This window comes from Musa acuminata, chromosome BXJ1-4 (assembly GCF_036884655.1).
Source record: "Musa acuminata AAA Group cultivar baxijiao chromosome BXJ1-4, Cavendish_Baxijiao_AAA, whole genome shotgun sequence".
Lineage (NCBI taxonomy): Eukaryota > Viridiplantae > Streptophyta > Magnoliopsida > Zingiberales > Musaceae > Musa > Musa acuminata.
The window spans coordinates 31,813,761-31,835,701 of NC_088330.1; the positions used below are offsets into that span (position 1 = coordinate 31,813,761).

Consider the following 21,941-nt stretch of genomic DNA (forward strand, 5'->3'; position numbering starts at 1 on the left):
CCAGTCCATAAACTCCACTCATGATGTTAGATAAATCCATTGTCAGAAAGCTATTTTCTGATTTGATGTGCAGGGTAAATTTAATGATGAAACCACCCCAAAATATGGAGGGTTGATTGAACTGGTGTGCTATTTTTCTAGTTTAGTGTAGAATAAATATTTTGGTGAAAGAATTGATAGAAAAATTCATTTATTATGCTTGGAAGAGTTGATACAAAAATTCATGTAATATGCTATTTACATCATGTGGTTCATAAATGTTTCAATTGTTGATGGTTCAACAAAGTTTCATGCATGGGATATCTGCAGCACGACCAAATAGGCTCTTATTGATTACGGCTCTGTATTTTTTAGCAACATCAAGTGAGTTTGTAGACTTTAGCTTTTAGGACAGGAAGTAGGTAATTTTCATGACACAATGTTACATAAGAATTATAATTGAGCTTTCGGATGAGCTATGCATTACCAAAACTATTTCTTACATATATTCGTACTGTTCTTTATTCGTGAAAGGGTGCTCGGTAATAGTAATCAATTTCTGTACACGCTGGTCTTCTACGATGTTATTAGACTTTCTTTGAAGAATTAGATATGCAAGGCCTTAAATTGTTTATTCTTTTATTCTTTTTGATCCTGTTCATACTAAGCTTGTAGCATAAAATAGCTGTTTACTATTATGGGCCTTATGTTTTATATGCAAGGCCTAGCATCTTATTATAAAATTGTATAAATGTCCATCTTATCCTTAATCCAATGGTTTGCACCTTGGTATTACAAGGAAATAAGCAGCAATGTGACAGTATGTAAAAGTAAAGACCGTCTCTTGAACTTTGAGCTTTAAGTCTGCATCTTTTTCTGTATTCAGATCTCATTTTATTGTGAACTGCAAATGAGACATTCTAAGATGGAGTGGTGTGAAAGAAGTGCTCAAAAGTCCATATTAGTGCTTAAATTGTCCTTTTTGTTAATACCATTTGGACAATGCCTGAAATCCATATTCATTCACAGATGTAACATATGCACCTCTATAATTGTTACCTCATCTGCAGTTTTAATTCGCCCTAATTTAACTGGAGGAATTACTTGTGAATTGAGACTGAGCAGGAATCACCAATACGTTGAGATGCTTAACTGTTCAAAATTTCTGTACATCAGCTGAGTTTATTATCCTAAATTTCTTTACATTATCTTATTGTAGCAACTTCTGACTACCAGTTGTGCATCTTTTGTAAGTATGACCTGGATGCTGCTTTTTTCCTGTTCTTTGCTATGTTTGGACATTTAAACTCCAATGATAACATATTCTAAAATCTCTTTGAGCGGTTTCATATAAAGCTTTTTTCACCCTATAAAATTTCATGTTTAATTTACCATTTTGCCTAAGCTTCACTGTTGTGGAACTTACATATAATTACAGAGCAGTTGGACCAACTCATTATAAACTTATTGCATAATATTTCCTTGTCTCATTTAGGATGTGATATCTCTTGCATACTGATTTATTGGATGCTTTGTTAGTTGAGGATCCATGCCATAACACAGAGCAGTAGTGCTGTAGTAGATGTTTGTTCCTCTAATGCATGAAGAGCAGATGCATGTTTTGCATTTCATGCTGGCCCTAACCTTTAAATATTTGATATGTAATCAATAAATTGGTTTGGAGTTGCTAAAAATTCATCGAACAAAAAGCTTAACTCACATGATTTTTGTGTGTAACCATGTTTATACAAGTCAAGTCTCATTTCATTCTTTTAATCTCTTCCTGTGTTTGTAGGCAAATTAGTTCCTTTAAACTGTTAAAACTATCTTTTCTGACATCATACTTCTCTTTGTCTGTTTTTTACTCTTCTCTTGGTAGTTCACCTGCTTGATATCTGCTGTCTTGGATATAAACACACTTGTTTAAAGATATTTGATCTGTTATCATTACTATGCAACAGGTTCCTGCTCGTGCAGCAGCAGCAGCTGCTGTTGCTCGTGCTCTTGCTGGCACTCCTCCGCATGAAAAAATTAGCTTTTTATCTAGCTCTGAAGTAGTTTCAATATATGGTAGTAGATCACAAGGTCAAACTATTGATGAGCTTGAGGAAGATTTTTATGAAGAGGTATACTTTTCTGGACCAAGTTCTCATATCATTTTTTTAAAAAATAAAAGGACTGCGGTTCACAATATGAGAATTGTAAATATCAAGATCAAACAAATTTTTATTTATGTTATGCAAGCTTGACATGTATATTTTGATACTTCATGAGCTTAGCTACATCAATTAGGTACCCATCTTGTCATGGCATTGATTTTGGGAGTCGAAAAGGCTGAACTTTTTAGTTCTAGATTGTCAAAGCATCTAAACAACATTTAGGTTATATTAGATAATAATTTTATTAAAAGCAATATCCAATCCACATTTCTAGGAGCATGACCTAAATTCATTTATTATTATATTTATCGGTTTGTATTTACTAGTTTGACCAAGAACTGATAATAGAACCATAGGCTTAATACCACTTGATATTTCATTTATTATTATATTTTCAATGATACCATGCGGTGCATGTTGGCATACCATCCTATCATGTCCTTAGCTTGGATTGCCTAAGGCATGTGACACTCAAACAATAATCCACAGGGGTCAGCCTGAACTTTAACATCGTGTAATCCACAAAGGACCAACACAAAGAAGAAAATGTTAGAAAGGCGAAAGTGCAAGTAATATGTCACCCTTGCACATGAAAGTAGAGATAATGGGGATTGCAAGCAACACTAAGCAACCAACTTTTACTAGGCACAAAAGGCTTATGAAAATGGATTGAACGGTCGCACACCAAGGGGGTTTCGAAGGCAGGCATAGACCTAATGTTCACCTATCATTTTCGTCGAACGAAAAACAGACACACTAAAGATATTGCACAATCCCTTAGATATATAACTAAGGCCCCATTCGACCTGGTGCCACCCATAGGCTCACGGGGTGCTGAGAGAGTTAACGTTTCATATCACAAGGTCATATGACACATGAGAATGAGATGATTTTAGCTATTTTTCCCTTCGCATGATGTCACATAACTAAAAATGTTTGAGTTTTACAAGACAAAAACAAAAAATAAAAACACTTAACAATAAATCAAGATGGAACCGACGATTGTATTTTTTACCTGTTACATGTTGCCTATGATAAAACACTCAAACACACCGAAAAACAATGTAAAACAAGAATTGAAAATCGTCATGGACATATGTCGAACACCTTGATTGCATTGCTTCATGGCTGTTGAGTCATCGACTTTGATCCTCCCACTTTGTCGTAACTCCCCATTGAGTTGGTTCAGTTGGGGAAGTTGGTTGAGTCGGAACAGTTCTTGTTGAATCCCTAGGATCTGTTGGTCAGCAAGAGAAGGGTCTTTATGTTTATGTTTAAGCCCCGTTGAGGTGTTATCGTGCAAGAGCTTGACTGTTGCTGGTTGGAACTTTGCCAATGCTATATTGCAGAACTTAAAGACTCAATGGCCTTCTCCTGCGAAGATTGCCCCTTGCATCTTCAGAACCTTCATTATCTCCTTCAAGTAGGTTCGTGCTATCCTCGTTTCTAAGGTAACTCAATGGGAGGATAGTGCATGGACATGCTACCTTCGATGTAGCCGATCACTCAAAGGTGAAGAGTTGATGGTTATTAGCTTCTAAGCACTTTAAGGGGACTTTCAATTGATGCATAGCTCCACTACATAAGCGAGGAGAGTTGGGTTACTTTTGATTGGATTCACCCAAATTCCTTGGGTTGTTCTCCTTGCTTCGAGCTAGTTACTTGACTTCGCCCACTCTTCACCATCACACTTTTGGAGTGTCGGAAGTGTTGTTGGAGCACTTGTATGATAGATTTGCCTTTGGGATCGATTATGCCCTATTAGCAGTCAAAACTGTGCTCTTCCCTCTTGAGCACAAGTTTGGTTAGTGCTCGAAAGACCCATTGTTGCAGTACCATATGACCTTTAGTTTATGCTTTCTCGACTAAGTTCTTCTTGGGTAGTTGAGTCCCTTGTGGACTCGAGGTCGTCACAGTGTCTTGACTATGTGACTTGGGACACATTTCCTTTTTGATTTTTTATCCTTCAGACTAAAACTTTTCAGTGTGGTCACCAGCATTTGCTTGTTGAAGGTTCCTCCCAACTTTGATTCTTAGGTTGTTTGTTTGGCATTGACGATCGCTCGTCCGATCTTGCCCCTCGAAAGCACTGGGATACCCATAAGTGAAGATAAGTCCTGGAGCACTCCATCGTCCAACTACTTGTTCGAAAGGTTTTGAAGATTCTCCTACTTCATAAATGATGCCCGATGTGAATGGTAGATTGGATCTTCGACTCTTTTACTGAGTTTTTTTTGTAAAGGGTAAATGACGAAGGCGGGATTCGAGCCCTGGACCTTGTGATATACTGTCAAAGTCTTTACCAGCTAAGCTAGATGACACCTTTACTGAGTTTGAACTGCCATTCAAACTTGCACCCTCGTGGAAAGGGCTTTGGGAACCGAGTAGTTGACACACCGACATACTCTTCAAGAACTTCTGTCTCAATGGACCCTTGCCCTGCGCTGAGGCCTTCTGACTCTACTTGCATCGTTGTGGGATGAGTAGGGTCTTTTTGCCTCGATTCCTTTATCATTTGCATAGCTGAGGTTGTCGAGGTCTGGGGAGAGGGGAGCTATCATGGAAGAGGGGGCAATTGCAGAGGAGAAAAAGGGAGTGAACAATAAGAAGGAGAGGGGAAGAAGAGGGAGGAGGAATCAAGTAGTAGGAGGAGAGAGAGGGTGTTGTTGGTTGAGAAGGACATATCTAGGAGGAGGGAGGGGGACGATGACAAAGGAGAGGGAGGGGATAACGAGAGGGGAAGAGTGGAGGAAGAAGCAAAGAGAAGGAGAAGAGGGAGGAGGGATTGGGTAGGAAGAGGGAGAGGGGGTTGTCCGGGTCTGGGGAGGCACAGTGGGGAGGCCCAAGCGCTCGGTGGCTTAGGCATTTGCTTGGGTCGTGCCCAGTTAAAGGCGCCCACCCAGCCCACTATCGAGGCGCTTATGCCTTGCCTTGCCTCACCCGGGCGCTTGGTGTGCACCTAGTGACTTCCCTACATATAAAAACTCCACCATGAGAATGACTTGGAAATCGTCCAAGGGAAGTGCCATGAAGTTGGTTCTCTTGCTCCAATTTTCAATCTAGATGTTGACTCCCTTTGCAAATCCATAAATAGGTTTCGCCTTCGAATTAACTGCTTTCTTGCGTCTTGGACTCTTTGCCAGCTTCAATCCGAGTCACTTTGCTTCTTAGTTTATTATGAAGTGTGCGACTTTTGTGTCCATAGATGTGTGAGCCGCCTTCCTGTTTAGTTTAATGTTCACGAACATTAATAGGTTATGTGCCTTCATCTCCTTTGACTACTCCCCCACTTGACCTTGTAATGTATTTAGCAATTGCACCACCCTAATGTGAGATCATTGCGATGATCCTTCATCATTGCTCGATTCCGACAAATTCACGCTTGAAGGGTCACCTTCTTCTTTGGCCTTCACTCAAGCTTCTCCTTGACTTCACCTTGCAATGTGTTTTGCAAACACATATCTCCCATGTGAGGTCTTGGTGACAAGACGTTGCTTCTTGAACACGACTTGCTTCACCCGGGATATTTCGCCTTTGCTCTACCCTTCTCCTTTCATTGGAAAGAAGCCATAAGGGCATTTAATGCCTCTTTTTGCTGTGGGCATTACAACATTAGATGTTGTCTATCGCTCATAAAACATTTGTCGAACTTCGGGATGTTGCTTTTGGATTCGTGTCCCGTTGAAGCACTTTTCTTCTTCGGGTCATTCCATCTGGAAGCTTTTAGAGAGCCTTTCTTTGATGAGCACTTACTGCATTTCTTCCCAACGTATGCACCAGCACCACCATAGTCTTGCATGACCAATGAGATGCATCTCACTAACGACACCTTGAAATCTTCTGATCGGGGTTGGGTTGTCCTAAGTACTGAACCATATCAAAGAGAAGTTTTTTAACTCTTTGGCATCCGAACACCCCGTAGCTCTGCGGTTCAAGAACCTTTACTCTCGACGAGAGACGGCTGTAAGGCATTTGTTTGCTTGCATGCATAGCTTGCATGAGTACCGATATGATTAAGGTCATTAGAGTCGTATTAAGGTCATTCCTTCGCTCATTTCATATAATTAGAGGCGTATTAATGCATATTTACAATGACTAAACATGATTAAGGTCGTTATCTTGTGTTAGTCCCTAATTGAGGGTATTTGGGGTTAATTACAGTCTTAGCCATTTATTTATGGCTTATATACACTCTATTCTTAATTAAATATAATAAAATTATGATAAAAACCTATAAAAAGATTTTTGTAAATTTCCAATCATTTTTCATCTTTTTCTGAAAGATATGTACCAACATACTGACATATGGTACAGTAATATTGACCGGAACGTAACAGACCATGGGGTATGGTGGTCCTTGGTATAGTGATTACTTTTAAAACTATGGTGGATGTATATTTCTTGACATAGGTCTTCTAATAGATTTTATGGTTGTGGGCTATATGGAAGCACTAGGAAGCAAAAGCAAGACACAAAATGATTGCTTAATTTCAAGTAGATGTTACGTCTACCTTGCTTATGAGTCATATACAAACATTTTAATTGAGCATGCCCTTCATATTTATGTTCATCCTTGGGATGATACATTCAGTCTTTTAATTAACAATAACATTTGCATAGTTTGACTATAATAGTAAGTAATAAGAATGATTGACATTCTGATTTATGATTCTTACAAATTTATCATAGTTTTAGCCTTTTAGGCAAATCACGGAAATGGGTCCTAGCCCAGTTACTTGATACATGAACTGAATCTTGGTAAGCTCTTGGATCCTGGTATAGCTTGTTTCTCTCATCACAATAGATCAGTGTGCCACATGTTAGAAATTGTCATCACTGGTTAATATATTGAAACAGTCACTACTAACTAATTTTTGTTTAATGCTTATCGTTGAATTAGAGGAGAAGAAGGAGAGGAGGAGAAGGAGAGGAGGATGAGGATGGGAAGATGAGGGCTGTTGACAGTCAACAACCCTGCTGTCAAGGGCTGTTGATTGTCAATACTTGTTGATAGTTGTCATTAGCTCTCCACATTAAAAGAACTAACTTTTAATGGGACAGGGCAAAATTATTTGGTCTGGTTGCTGGCTCTTGATTGGATTGGTAAATACCCTTGGTGCACACCAGTCTGACCTTTTGTTAAATCTTGAGTTTTATGTAAAAACATGATGAAAATGCTAAGAACTTTATTAATAGCATGATGTGATTGTAAACTATATTTTTTATGTTTCTTGTTTCAAATTCTTTTGGCAATCACTTCCTTGTCTTATTGGGCTAGCCCGGCCCAAAGAGTAAGTCAAGCAGGGATTGGGCCTTTTAAGGTAGGCTAATCTGGGGTGTTGCCCAAATTTGCCCAAGTCGACTGTATTCTTTCCTGGGTAATGCTTGGCTTGATCCAGGTATTTTTTTTGCCACTTAGAGCCTCAATTGTTGCTTACAATATAACATTTCATAAAATTAGCGGATACAATGAGAGAAAGAAGTAACTTTGTAAAACTTTTTGAAGGCAAAGCAACAAAAACTCCAAGGTTTACACAAAATAAAAAGGAATGATAGAAGAAAAGAGAAAGAGAGAAGCTAAATAGTAACTACAAAAGAGAACTACATTATAAAGACAAACTCTGAAGGGACAAAGTAAGATCTTCAAAAGCACTAATTCCTGAAGCATGCATGGTCTACTTGTAACTGACAAACCAAATAACATTTTCTTGATAGTTTTCTAAGGTTCCTCAATAGGCCTTTACAAGATTTTATTGTTTTGCTCTTTTTAATGACATTTTAGCCATCAATAATGTAGGATGAGCATGGAGAACAGTGAATTTTTTTTTCTTATTATTTGTAGGATTGATAAAATTAAAAGAGAAAAAATGAGTGGAGAAAAGAGTACTCGAATTCACTTTGATTACTGAATGTCCACATCCATTGATCTTTGTCTCACATCAGATGCTCCTCATGCATGGATGATAGAAATTAATGTCAGGTTCGCTCTAGCTCTAGGAATCACTCCTAGTGGTGAAGACTTCACATCTCTTTGCATATAATGTTGTAATAGAAAATTACTTATTCACACCTCTTGATTATAGCCTTTTCCCCTTCATATGGATCCCCCAGTACAGGAAAAGAAAGAAGGCTAAAGAACTAATGAAGTACAATCATGAAAATCTTATTCCTTATGATAAGTCTAATGAGTCACCTACCTTTCTTTTTGTGGGTGAGATCTACTTCCAAATTTTTTGACATACAATCTTTCCCTTGTACAAAATATTCGATCATAATCAATTTCCATCTTTGCACATATTATCCATCAAAATCCTTTTGTTTTTGGTGACTTGTTTCATTTTAGTTTGGTCTCTTTTATTTCCCCTGAGCAATCTAGGCAGATAACTAGACACACATAATATGTTGCCATGTGGCAACTTATAACATTTGCAAGAATCCCCGTAAAGCTTTCCAAATACAAAATAGAACAAAATATCTCCTGCATCAGCACCGAATACTCTCATACAAAAAGCTCAAAATTAGTGACCATTAACGTACAAGGCAACAATGCTGTTTTTTAACTATTGACCCACACAAAATTGGTGATTTATTCATTGATTTGTTCAAATATATATTGCAATAGTGTTGATTGTATGAATTACTCTCTCTTTTTGTGTGTTCATGTTATGGTGGTTCGATGCATAGCAGAAGCTTCATACACTAGGCCACCTTAAGCATTTAATTTCACCTCTATAGATAAATCTCTTTGCTTCAAGCTGTATTCTTCTAATGGCATATGGCCATGCATTTGTTTCACTCATGATGTTTTCCCGTGACTGTCTGCATTTTTTAAATAATTTTATTACTTCTGGTGGTGTCATTTATTCCTTGCACAAGTGTTTCCTTCCTAGTTATGTTTTCATGACAAATAAAGAAGTCGGCTTGATGATGTTTCTTGCAGGATTTTGATCCAGTTAGGTATGTACTAGAAAATGTTCCATCTGAAGAAAGCGATTCTACATACTTTGATAAAAAGGTCAGATGACAGACTAAGTAGGCTTGATTTTCATATTTGTTATATGCCAAAGATATTTGTCAAGTTACTATTATACTTGCTGGTTAGTTCATGATGCCACTCACCATGTTAATCTTGCATTGCTCTTTGTGAATTTTTGTGTACTTCCGGTTTCTAGATTGGATCTCTCTCTATTATCTTTTGTTATATGTTTCTAGGCCAATACTGACAGCCCTGTAAGTTTCACAAATCTGTTTAGTTATGATAATATCATTATCTAAGCTCTACAGAAGTCACTGGATTCTGCTTTGCCATGCTCATTTTCATTTCTCTTATATTTTCTGAATGCATTTCCTTTCAGTATGTGTTTCCTAGCACAAAGTGTTCGTCAATTTTGTTTTGTGAACATTTTTATGACTGCTTTCCTGACTGGAGCTCACTTTTTTCTCTTGCCAACACCACAGTCCACTCTTAGATTGGCACAACTTGATAAGATAGCAGAGCGATTATCACGTCATGTGATGGAGCACCATGAAGAGATGGGTATGTTTCTTATCTGTAAATTAGGATAAAAAAGTATGCTGGTCTTTGCTTGAACTTATATATGTATTTAAGGAAATTTGCCAGATATTTTAAAATGGTGCTTTTTATTATACTTGTCTGAAATATATAATATTTAAGGGTACTGTCTGTCATAAGAGACTGTCCAATTTTGTTTATATTGTTTGATTATCTTTTGATTTGTCCATTTGATTTCTTAACTGTGATAAATTCTTTTATTTTCATAGAAATAAATATCCGAAGCAAAATTTCACAATTACTGATATGAATAATAATCTATATTGTACAGTTGAAATTCTTTCTGGAAAATTAATGATGGGTATCTTTAATACTGGGCCAGGATATTGGCAGTCGTATTACTTATTAGGCAGCTACATTGGCTTTTGTGTTCATCGGAATCATTTCAGAATCAGGTTTAGATTACATCTTGTACGAGAGTTCTATTTATAGATATAACACTAAAACCTAAAGTTGAATTTCATATTTGCAGAACCAAACAACTACGATCTTTGAGGATTCCTCTGATAGAAACTTCCTCTTGTGAAACCAAACAATTCTTTTCTCAAGCAATGCAATGTAAAAGTTGATAGGTATTGCAAACAATGTCCAACGGACAAGCTTTGACATGTCCCTTGGATCCATTGGAACACATATGGGGAATAATAATTTTACAATGAACTTGTGCAGAACAGGGAATTCAATTTCGAGTAGTGGACTGATACCAGTCCATGGCTGGACCAATACATGGTACCCTGGTCTGTTTGCCGGTTGAAGGTGGAGAGGGTCCCCAACAGCACGTGGGAGGGGGATAGGACGAGGAAGGGGGAAAGAGGAAGAAGGAAGAAGGAGAGGAGGCAGAAGAGATGGAGGAGAAGAAGGAAAGGAGGAGGAGGAAGGGGGAAAGAGAAAGAAAGGAGGAGAGGAGGCAAAGGAGGAGATGGAGGAGGAGAAGAGAGAGAAGGGATGGGCGAGGAGGAGGAGAAGATGTGTCAGGTAATGGCGGGTGGCAGTGGGTGAGGGGTGGTGTAGCAAGCGGCCCTTGAGTGTGATGCATGAGAAGAGGTTTTTTGTCATCTGCCATAAATGCAAGGTCTTCAAAAGGAAAAATGGACTGAAACATCTGTAAAGGGGTGGTGCACATATGGTTCATGCCCAGACAGGTGGGTACCAGTCATTATGAACTGGTCTGAGCGGTATTGAGTCCATTGGTGCCAAAGATAATTGATGATATTTTGAAAAAAAAGAATTTAACATATTTCTTCAAAAGATAAACTGATCCTGAGCACATGGCTAACAAGCAACAGTAACAATGAGCCTTTTTCTAATAAAATACAGAGCCACTCAACTGAATGTCTTTGTCTTTGTAGTGAGCTTTCTTTATAAAGTTCAAAGGATATGTGATGTATTGCATTGTAGCCACACTATAATTTGAATAAATAAGCTTATTTCCTTTTAGGTCTTATGGTGGACACATGCATTAGAACCAAGGGTTAAATCTTGATTTGATACTGGTACTCTAGTTGGATTGGTATAGCATCGTTACCATATAGGATGCCAAATGTCGATACGGATCGAACTACAAGCAGACAAAGAGAGAGCTATGCATTGGGTGGAGGCATCGATGGTAGGGAGAAGGTGGCTACAATGGGAAGGAGGTAGCAATGCAGACGAGAAGCAACAACACTGTTGAGAAAGAGAAGAACAAGGATGCAGAGGCAGATGCACATGCAGAGGGTGAGGAGGAGGAGGATGAGAAAACGGAGTAATACGAGGGGAAGTAAGAAGGAGGATAAGCCTCCTTCACTTCTCTTCTTCTCTGCTGCTGCCTTTCCTCCTCTTTTCCTCCTTCGCCGCCACATCTTTTTCCTCCTCATCATCTCCTCCCCCTTTCCTCCCCTCCTACCTTCTCTATACTGTGGTACTGTTCTGGCATACTGTGTCTCGGTACGCTAGAATGGGCTAGACCCATTTCACTCCAGTCAACGACCGTCATGGGTTCAGTTCTCTAAATTGAAAACCTTTCTTGGTACATCTTGGTACCAGTTACTTTACTGGATGATACGCATGATAAGGTAATCTTATGAGGCAAACGACATATATCGAATTGGACCAGGTGAAATTGCCTAGTCTGCATGCTGGTTGACCATTAGACCGGTAAATAGTGGTCCATACTGATATTTACAATCAGTTTTTAAAATTCTTGGTTTCCTTCAACATACACCACAAACCATACTTTTCTATTAGTTACATGAAATATTGCAAGCACATTATTGACCCCCTGATCATGAAAGTTGTTTTGTTATGCCCTCACAAAACAAGGGACATTGGGTTTTTTAAATAATATTTTCATAATCAAGGAATGCTTTGCATATAGATGCTTTGGTATTTCCAAATTTGCATTTATGTCCTGAGAATGCTGTCAATGTGACTACAGAAGTAGCTTGCATATGCAATATAGGCAAGTTGGGTGACTGAATACAAAGCCTCTGTACTTCGAGTCAAGCGTTAACTTAACATGCGTGTATATCTTGGTCTGAAGATCCCTCTTTTCTTTTTCTTACCAAATATTTCAATTAGTAACAAGAAGGATCATTCTAACCTCATCAGGTGTCGTTGTGCACACTGATTCCACAGACTTGCGGCACATGTCCTGTGCAAACATACGTTGTAACTCAAAACCTGGTTTAAGGTATATTCACAATTTTATACTGGTATGTCAATCTGTTTGTTTTAAGTAACTCTTCTTTAATAGCTAGCCAGATGGAGTTGGCATAGATGTGATGGATAAGAAGGTGACTTGATGCTATGGAAGCTACATTGTCTAGACTGTAGTTCTGGAATTTTTTCCAAACTTCATAAGAAATGTCATTGTGAAGTCTATAATTGATCACTGACCACAAGATACCTAAGTTCTATCATCATGGCTCTAGCAAAAGAGTGAGATGGTGTTCTCAAAAGGATCAAGGTAATGTTGAAGATTCCATGGTCATTTATATCTTTGGACCTTTGTCACGAGATTGATGACCTTGGTTTTTGTTGAAAGTTATTAAAAAAAAAGAAGATTCTTGGTCCTTCGGAAAATTTCTAAGATATAATTAAATGGAGAAAAGTTGTGTTGTCCCTGAGACTGATTTCTTTGGAGTTTTTACAATCAGTACTTCCTTATGAGTGATCACATGCAGATGGAAAATGACTTGGATATCTTTAGGGGTGTTTTAAAATCGACTACTACCTTCCAACACATTTTCATTTTGAAAAGCTTCTTCATGGAGTAGATATGGTCTAAACGAAACCACATTTTTTATTTCTTACAGAGACTTCTTTAAAATTAGGCACTTGTTCTATGTAATTCCGTGTAGTGCCATTCTATATTCTGGAGCCTTTCTACCATCATTTATTAAGAAGTTCATGACTGAAGTTTACAGGGTTCAAGCTTTTAGACCTCCAAATTCCTTGGTCTCACAAATTCAGTGTTAAGTAAAGCCTAAAGTTTTTTGAGGCTCAATTTGTTCCTAGGAAAAGTAGAGAGGGCAGTGCAGAAAACTGTCAAGGAATTTTCTTATTTCATGATTTCGCACAAATCACCATGCTCTTTTGGAAGTGAATAATAACTCAAGCAGCACCTAAAAAAATGAAGAGTTATTCAATAGGCGCTCGGGCGCTCGCCTAGGCGCTCGAGCGAGGCAAGGCGAGGCCCGAGCGCCTCGCTTCATGTCCAAGCGCCTCGCTTCAACAAGGCACCGCCTAGGCGCTCGCCCGAGCCCAGGCGTCGGGCGCTTCGGGCGAGCGCCCGGGTTAAACTAGGCGACCGAACTAGTGTTTTACGTCTGGTTCGGTCTCCGGTGCTTTAGTTGGATCAATCGAACCAACTAAATCACCGATAGGCTCCCTCTCACGATTTCCCCGACTTCCCCAACCCTAACACTCGCGATTTTGCCGTCGAGATTTCTTCTCCGTTGTCGTTGCTCTCTGCTGCCGCTGTCGCTGCCATTGTCGCTACTCGCCGCTGCCACAATCGTCGCTCATCGCTGTTGTCGTCGCTCGCCGCTCGCAGCTCCCACTCCCACTCCCACTGCTGCTCGCAGCTCCCGCTCTCGCTCCCACTCCCACTATCGCTAGCCGCTCCGCTCCCGCTACCACTATCGTTGCCTTAGCAGCCTCGGTCTTCTCACACTCTTCTCACTATACTGTTAACAGTATATTAACAGTATACTGCTAACTGTATACTAATAATAGTATTTTTATTTATTAGATTAATAATATATTATTTTAATTTTAATATTATTAATTTTTATTTATTTAAAATTATTGTTAGGTTTTAAAATAAATGGCAAGTGTATAGGGCAACTCAAAAGATTTGATGTAAAATTTTATTGTTTTGATTTTTGAGACTTTTTATTAATATGACATTGTGATTTTGTACTCGATTTTCTTAATTTAATAACATATTTTTTATTTAAATAATTATATTAATTATATTATATATTTTTATATTTTAGCGCCTCGCTTTGCTCGGGCGAGCGCCTAGCGCCTCGAGCATTTTTGGACTCTGGTGTCTTTTGGCGCCTAGCGCTTTTTAAATCACTGTTCTCAATTGTGTTTTCAATCTTTGCGCTTCTTTTTAATTATTGGTTGAAACATAACTGTGACCTATATCATGCTTTCAATTGTTGTCATTCTTTTCATTTGTTATTGGGTATTGGCTTAGAATGATAATTATTTCACCATAACATAGTATTGCTGTTCAAGTTTGAACTTTTTGATGCTTCTTTGGTCAGTGAAGGGGATGCAATTAGTGATGGAGCTGGAGCAAGATTTAAAAGTGGCAAATGTCATCTGCATGGTAACTTTATAAATTAAACAAATTGTTACTTCTTTCAGTAGCTTTTTCACTGTTTTGATCCTCTAAAATATTAATCATCATGATTACCTGATTGCTCAATCTTACAGAATGGGCGAAGGCACTTGACCTCATCAATAAATGAAGTCTCAAGGGATCTTGTAGTCAATAAAAAGTCAAGAAAGAAACAAGCTTTACTGGTATCTGATCTCAGCATAAGTTGCTCCTCCTACAAACTTTTGTTGGCATAGTTGTCGCTCACTAACAAAGACATACTATTTTTTTGTTTTGCTTGGAACTTTTGGCTTATTTGAATTGTATTCCATTTTTATATTATTTTCCACAAGAACTATTTGGATCATTTGGCATCACAAGTTTTAGTTTTAATTTACATTTGTGGCATCTGTTATTAACCAACTTCCATGGATATGGAGGAAAATAGGAAAAAATGAAAAAAAAAACCAAGAATTTTTCTTGTTCTGTGGAAAAACTTCAGTTAAAAGAGAGGAAAATCATATTAAGAAATCATTCACTGCTTTCTATTCTCTGATGAGTTGTAAAGGACTTGGATGAGTGAGGTTGGAAATTCAACAATCTTTCTCATAGCTTCAGGCTTGGGTTCAGGAAGGAGGACTTGGGGCTTGAGATTGTAGAGGGTGCAAACATATAAATGGGATGTAATAAGCTACTTTGTTTATTTATCATGCATCTGTTTCCATTTCTTTGAAAAGCAGGAAAAGTTAGCACATATGGTATCTGTGGTTTGGGCATTGATATCCATAAGAGAAGTTATACCACCAACTGATACAGCTTGAAACTTTAATCCTTGGATACAAGTATCAATTGTTTGAAATTCTCCTACCCTTGAACAAAATCAAAACTGATAATTTCCGTGATATGTTTGTTGAGCTTGTTGATAAAGCTTCACCATCATGATTAGAGCTACAGTCCTAGAAGATGTAATTTCTTTTTGTTGCTGATCACATCTCCTATCTTGATTTTAATTGATTTTTATAATTGATTTTAGCTGATTTTTATAATTGATTTTAGAATATTTTTATAATTGATTTTACTGGTCACATCTGTTTCATGATATGTTTAGTTGATTTTTATAATTGATTTTAGTATGTTGGAAACTATGTATGTTGGACTTCTTAAGGCTAGTTTTAGAATCTTTGCATTCCAATTATCTATCGGTATTTCCACCATACATAACTCCCCTAATTCTTCAAAGCATGCCTCAAGTCACATTTTTCTTTAGAAATTTTCTAATTATATCTTATGCACTTTAAAGTTAGATGAGCATAAGTCATTGCAAGGTTTGCAATTTTGTATACCAGGATTGTACTGGTCATGGCTCGAACAGGTCCCTTATTGATGCCTGTGCACTAAGTGTCGGTACATTGGGATATACCAAGTTCCCGAAAAAGTTAAAAAAAAAAAAACTCACCTGCACCTTTTTTCTACTGGGCATACCCTCTGGATTATCTTGGTCCGAGTATCTATCAGACTGTTAAGTTTCACCCATAATGTTCTGTACAGGATGGTATTGCAAACCTTGACTGATTGTAACTTGGGGAAGAAACATTCCTTGCTGGTCATGTAACCTATATTCTTATTGTGTGTCATTTTAAGATACTGTTTGTTGGCCAACCATTTTTTTTTCTGTTCAAATCTGTTGCTATTTATCCATTGGATCCTTACAAGCTATACATTATGTTGGTGGATCAACACATCAAAATGTTTTCTTTTGTTGTGGTGTAAGTTCTGACTGTGGACCACACAACCAAGTGGAGTAGTCAATTGCCTGATGCTCAAATGGAGATATGGCCATGCAAGTCCTCTCTGATTTCATTTATCTGCCTACTGGTCATGCCAAAAAAATATCTGTCTTTAAGTCAAAACTGATGACCCTCACTGGCAGTGCCTGGGTCTCAAACGAGTGTGTCATGTGCCCATTTGTAGATATGCTTGGAGTTATTCTCAGATTTAATTTTTAGTCTGTTTCAGTGTCTGAAATTATGCTACTTTGTAAAGAAAATGTTGCTGTATTCTCCCTTGACATTTCTCTCTTTTTTGTCTAAATAGAGTAGCCAATGAAAATTGTTTATCCATTTAGTTTAACCAAATACATTAAAATAATCTTTTGAGAACTGGTATTCTGATCAATTTTAGATAAAGTTTCAGTTTGCTTAACATTGTGTGTATAACTAAGCAATCCTTGGTTTCGTACATGTGGCAGGACATGCTTCCAATTCTTACAGAACTTCGTCATTCATTAGACATCCAAATGGAGCTTGAGACTCTTGTTGAAAATGGAAAATACTGCCAGGTTGTTTGGAAAATCCATGTTTTCCACTGTGGTACTTTTGGTGGGCTTTTTCTAATTCTGGCCAATGTCCTGTTACAGGCGTTTCAGTTGTTACCGGAGTATTTGCAAGTTTTAGATAATTATGCACAGCTTTCTGTTATTCAAGAGATGGGTCGTGGAATAGAGGTCAGTTTTCTTCAGCAAGAAGCTTATAAACAAATTCCTCATTTGACTTGTTGGATAAACTGTTTTGCCAGTTCTTTTTCTTTTGGGATAGGGGCTCAAAAGAATTCAATGCTTGGTCAATGTGAAGAAGAATTGATTAATTCATTTCACTGACATGAAAGAAGAATCTGGGTGGTAGTAACAAACATGGAATTGGCTTTTCTGAATAGTACAGATTTAAAATTTTGCAACAAAAGAAATTCTTTGGTAACTTATGAAAATAAGTCATGACAAACGATAAGTTTGAGAAGCACTTCCCTTGGTCTTTCAGCATAGTGATTAAACATCTACTAACTAAAGGGAGGATGTTAAGAACATTAGATATTTATTTGGAAGCAGACATGTAACATCAAAGTACCACCATACTGCCATGGTAGATCCTTTTGCGATGTCAGAAATTGGAGTCAACTTCCTTTGTGGATAGAGACTTCACATTTGTGATTTCGTAACAAGCTAATAAGTATTATGTATGCTTAGGAGTAGGAAGCCAAAAAAGATTGCAAGAGATGATCTGGTTAATTATGTTTACCCTTTCATATTTTAAAATCAATTGATATTTTGGAAACATTAACAGTACAGCTTTACAGAACATGGTCTCCTTTTTAGTCTCAAATTCTGGTAGTAATGGAGTTCTACTTCTATAAGAACTTGTTACTTCTTTTTATTGATGTTGTGCTAATTTGGCATATCAATCCTACCATTTCTGCAGGCCTGGCTAGCAAGGACAATTCAAAAGCTAGATTCACATTTACTAGGTGTTTGCAAGACATTTGAGGAGGAAAGCTACATAGTTGTTAGTATCCTCATCTGTTGATAGCAAAGTTCATCATTTTTTTGTTTAATTGCTACTTTGGGATTTTTTTATTCCAGCAGCTCAGCTATGTATCTTTGCATTTGCTACAAGTTCTTTTACAGATTATCCCTTGTAAAACAAGAAAATACAAGTAACACTTGTAACACTGGTATCATCATTTAGTCATATATCCTACTTTTGAACATCAGTTACTCTTTTCTGTTAGAAGAATTATATTACATGTGACTTTCTAACCAAACCTAAGTACACTGTTTCTTTAATTATTTATGTTGCTCCATGTTGTAGCAACATAGTGAATTGGCATATATAAGCAGCAATAAAATGTTAGAGAGAAAATTGTTTCAGAAAATAAAAAAATTGAGAGAATAATTAGAATTATATATATATACACACAACCCTGCTACATCAGATATGTACAATCCAGCCAACTATATATATATGTATATATATGCTGACCTTGATGCTTTACCATAACTTCACATTATTAATAATTGACATCTTTGCTAGTTTCTATATGTTGTTGCAAGCCATTTTCGTGCCCCATAATGCATCAATAATTATCTTTCTTTCTCTTCTTACTCTAGCAATGGTCATGATCTATAATTGTCAAAAGCTTAAATCCTTTTGTTATTAGTGATGTTGAGTTTTCTGCATGAACTTGTGCTAGATTCCTTTTTGACTTTTTATACTTACCAAAGAAAAGTCTCCTTTTGGTGGTCTTATAGTATCACAACTATTTTACTTGTATTTATCTCAAATTTATGGCCTACCAAGTGGGTTTTTGTTTGTTTGTTTAGGCTTTATTTGGTTTTCCACAAATCCTAAGAGTTTAATATTCTGTAGGCAATTGATGCCTATGCCTTGATGGGAGATGTCACTGGTCTTGCTGAGAAAATTCAGAGTTTCTTTATGCAAGAAGTTCTATCTCAAACACATTCTGTGTTGAAAGCTATGGTGTATGAGGTAATCTAGTTTCAATTTATCATGTTTTCCAAGCCTTTCTTTCCACTTTGGTTATTGAACTATAATATATCTTTGTATATATTACATGACAGAAGCAATCCATATTTTTCAATGTTGTAATTTCAATAAACATTTGACTCATTATATCAAATGCAGATAAGTGTAGTCCTAGACTCCTAATTATGTAAAATTCAATATCTTGCTTTTCTAGGATATACAAAATTACAAATACTAATATTTTCTGTGTTATTGCATGATTAATGCTCTCTGGAGCTTGCTGCTGGCAACAGTTTTTTATGCATTTTGCTTTTTCTTTAAATTATTTATACATAAAATGCTTTTGAATACTTTTGATTGTCTTTCCTATTTCTTACATTTATAGAGAACTAAAATTTTCTGTTAAGTCATCAAGTGACATTAACATTCATAAATGGCTTGTAATCTTTTGCCATTTTAACAGTTTCTTGGGCACCCAACATTTGATCATATAAAGAAATGCTACAATTCTAGGAAATAATTTCTCTTTTTATCATCATTCTATATGCTCTATGATTAATTTGGTGGTTTGAATATATTCTTAATTTTGAGAATTTAAATCTCAGTCAGATACTGGTTTCAGTGATCAACCATATTGATATGGTACCAGTATATCATGTAGTATATTGATTTGTACCACTCAGTTTCACCTAAAAAATAAGAAAAAATAATGCCAATCGGTATAAGTGTATAACCATTTCTGGTTCTTGGTTGGGCCAGCATGTGGCAATTGGTGTGCACCATATCATTTGATATTTGAAACATGCTTAATTATATTTCTGTTTTTTTGTATAATTAATGTGTGTCGTAGCTTTATCATAAGATCTCTAGTGATTTAGCTTGAGTAATATGAGGATCTTTTCACGTATTTTCAAACATTAGGTATCCCTTCCACATTATTGAAAATTTTCAGATGAAGGATTAGCTTATAGAGACTAAAAGTCTGCTTGCTTTGTGTAAAAGTTTGCATCATCAAATTTGCAAATTCTGCTTGTACAACTATAGAGAAATCTTGTTGTATTCCCTGGTTTGGAAGTCTATAGAGGATGATAGTAGATGGTAAATGATTTAGGTTTTTGTTTATTGCATTGTTTCTCCATAACAGATGTGTTAATCCAATATGTGAAAATAATGAAGGACTAAAACTTAATATATTGTGTTTGTTCACCTGATGCTCAATGGTCACAAGATAGGTAATTCTAAATTCATGAATTGGTATATTTAACTTCTCATGTGTTAAATTAAAATTTGGTGTGTTTATCCTCCATTTGAAGCAGGGACTAAGACCATTGAGGATACAAACAGTGGCATGGTGAAAGATGATTCTGGACCTGGTTAATGTCCCACATCTGATCTTAGAATTCTAGGCATGGTAACTTGCTGATAATGTTAAGAACTGAGTGGGTGTACTTCCATATGGTACCACCTGTCTACCATGTGGTATTTGATGAGTAAATTACTTAGGTTATGAGGATTGTTGTTCTACTGGCTGGCCAAGGGTAACTACACTTAGAATATCAACTTGTTACAAAGCATGTTAGCTGACATAGATGAACCCATGTGGTGGTCGATATCATTTGTCTTGGCCCAAGTGACATACTAGCTTTATAGCTTGTATGGAGGAAGTGTGTCCATGGCTCCAAAATGCTACAACTTTATCAGTAGGTAGATAAATTTAAGTCATATATACTGTCCATATGTTCATTATATGCTATGTGAATTAGCGAGGTTATAGTTCGGGCAAATACAGCTATGGTGTACGGTTCCACAACAAGAGATATATTCTTGTCTCAAAAATCTTAAACTCGCTCATTAACATGCTACTCTACGCTAATGGTGAAACATTTTTTGTTATTTTTTTAGAATTTTCAAAGTTGTAACTATTTAGTCTATTCTTTTATGAAAATGATTTTTAAGTCTAATAGTCTATTCTTTTATGAAAATGGTTTTTTAAGTCTAACCTACATTATAAATCTTAAAGTGGCATATCACATGACTAACACTTGCTATATTTGAAAGGGTATTCTTTAGTTGTTAGTATCAGCAACTGTGATTTTTTTGCGCATCTTGTTTCTATACCCTTTTAGTTGTTAGTTTCGGCAACTGTGAATTTTTTGCACTCACTATCTTGTTTCTTACTTACTGTCGGCTTAATTAAGGAGTATTGGTTATCTATATCTTTCTCTGGTGTTAGTTCACCGTCTTGTTTTTCCCTGTTGGATTAGTTGGTAGCCCAAACATTTTCCATTTTCAAGATCATTTTCCTTTCCATCACCAGTTGCTAATTAGCTTCTATCACATGGCAGGAAATTGGAAATCTTACACAGACGAGTAGGTGCGTCTTTTGGGCTTAAATTTCTTTTTCTTTTTGTTGCATAATATCATTCCTGATGGACATCAAGGAACGACTACTCCCATAATGTCCATCTGTTTTTGAGTTCTGCATCTATATGGTGTTTATTCTTGGTGGTCTTTAAGATATTGAAAGCATAAAGACTGGAACCTTCTTGCTTTATCAGTGTTGGACTGGTACTTTGTGCCTGTTAATTCCTTGTCAAAAGTAATCACTATGCACAAATACATTGTAGTTACAAGTGATAATGGAGATAATACTGCAGTCTTTTACTTATTGAGTTGTTGGTGCATATAAGGTATCAGATTTAGCATTATCCTCTGCAAAGCCATGATGTCACTGTCTACTTTCTTGTTACTTGTATATGCTGCATTAAATTTCTGTCTCTCGCTCTTTTGTTTTTGTGATTATTACAAAGTGGGGAAAGCTAGATTTTGGTATCCAGTGAGGATTGTATGAGAAGGTGGTCAATAGATGTACCGAGTAAAACTGAATGTAAACTCTCTAGATGTCTTGTAGAGCAAAATTTGGATTTAATCCATAATTCTAGTTTCTGCATACATTCTTTGCAAAACAAATTATTATATGAAAGCACCAATGTTTCTTAAATATTCCTGCATTCATTCTAATTTATTGTGATGTATACTGAAATTTACTTGATACCATATTGTGGCCCTCAAGCTTCAAACAGCAATTCTGTCTTACT

The 21,941-nt window shown here is 36.7% G+C and overlaps 1 protein-coding gene across 8 annotated transcripts in view; it reads left to right on the plus strand.

Moving 5' to 3' along the window:
* LOC135653075 (uncharacterized) overlaps window positions 1-21,941 on the plus strand; it is a 46,783-nt gene that overhangs the window by 2,629 nt on the left and 22,213 nt on the right. For all 8 annotated transcript variants that reach the window (XR_010502303.1, XM_065174536.1, XM_065174563.1 and 5 more), the window contains exons 2-11: window positions 1,941-2,105; window positions 9,079-9,153; window positions 9,597-9,675; window positions 14,472-14,536; window positions 14,644-14,733; window positions 16,776-16,865; window positions 16,944-17,030; window positions 17,779-17,862; window positions 18,727-18,846; window positions 21,189-21,217. Coding sequence is in view for 7 of the 8 variants with exons in the window: in XM_065174536.1 (XP_065030608.1) it covers window positions 1,941-2,105; window positions 9,079-9,153; window positions 9,597-9,675; window positions 14,472-14,536; window positions 14,644-14,733; window positions 16,776-16,865; window positions 16,944-17,030; window positions 17,779-17,862; window positions 18,727-18,846; window positions 21,189-21,217 (884 nt within the window). In the remaining variant the exon portion in view is untranslated. The remainder of the gene's footprint in view (window positions 1-1,940; window positions 2,106-9,078; window positions 9,154-9,596; window positions 9,676-14,471; window positions 14,537-14,643; window positions 14,734-16,775; window positions 16,866-16,943; window positions 17,031-17,778; window positions 17,863-18,726; window positions 18,847-21,188; window positions 21,218-21,941) is intronic.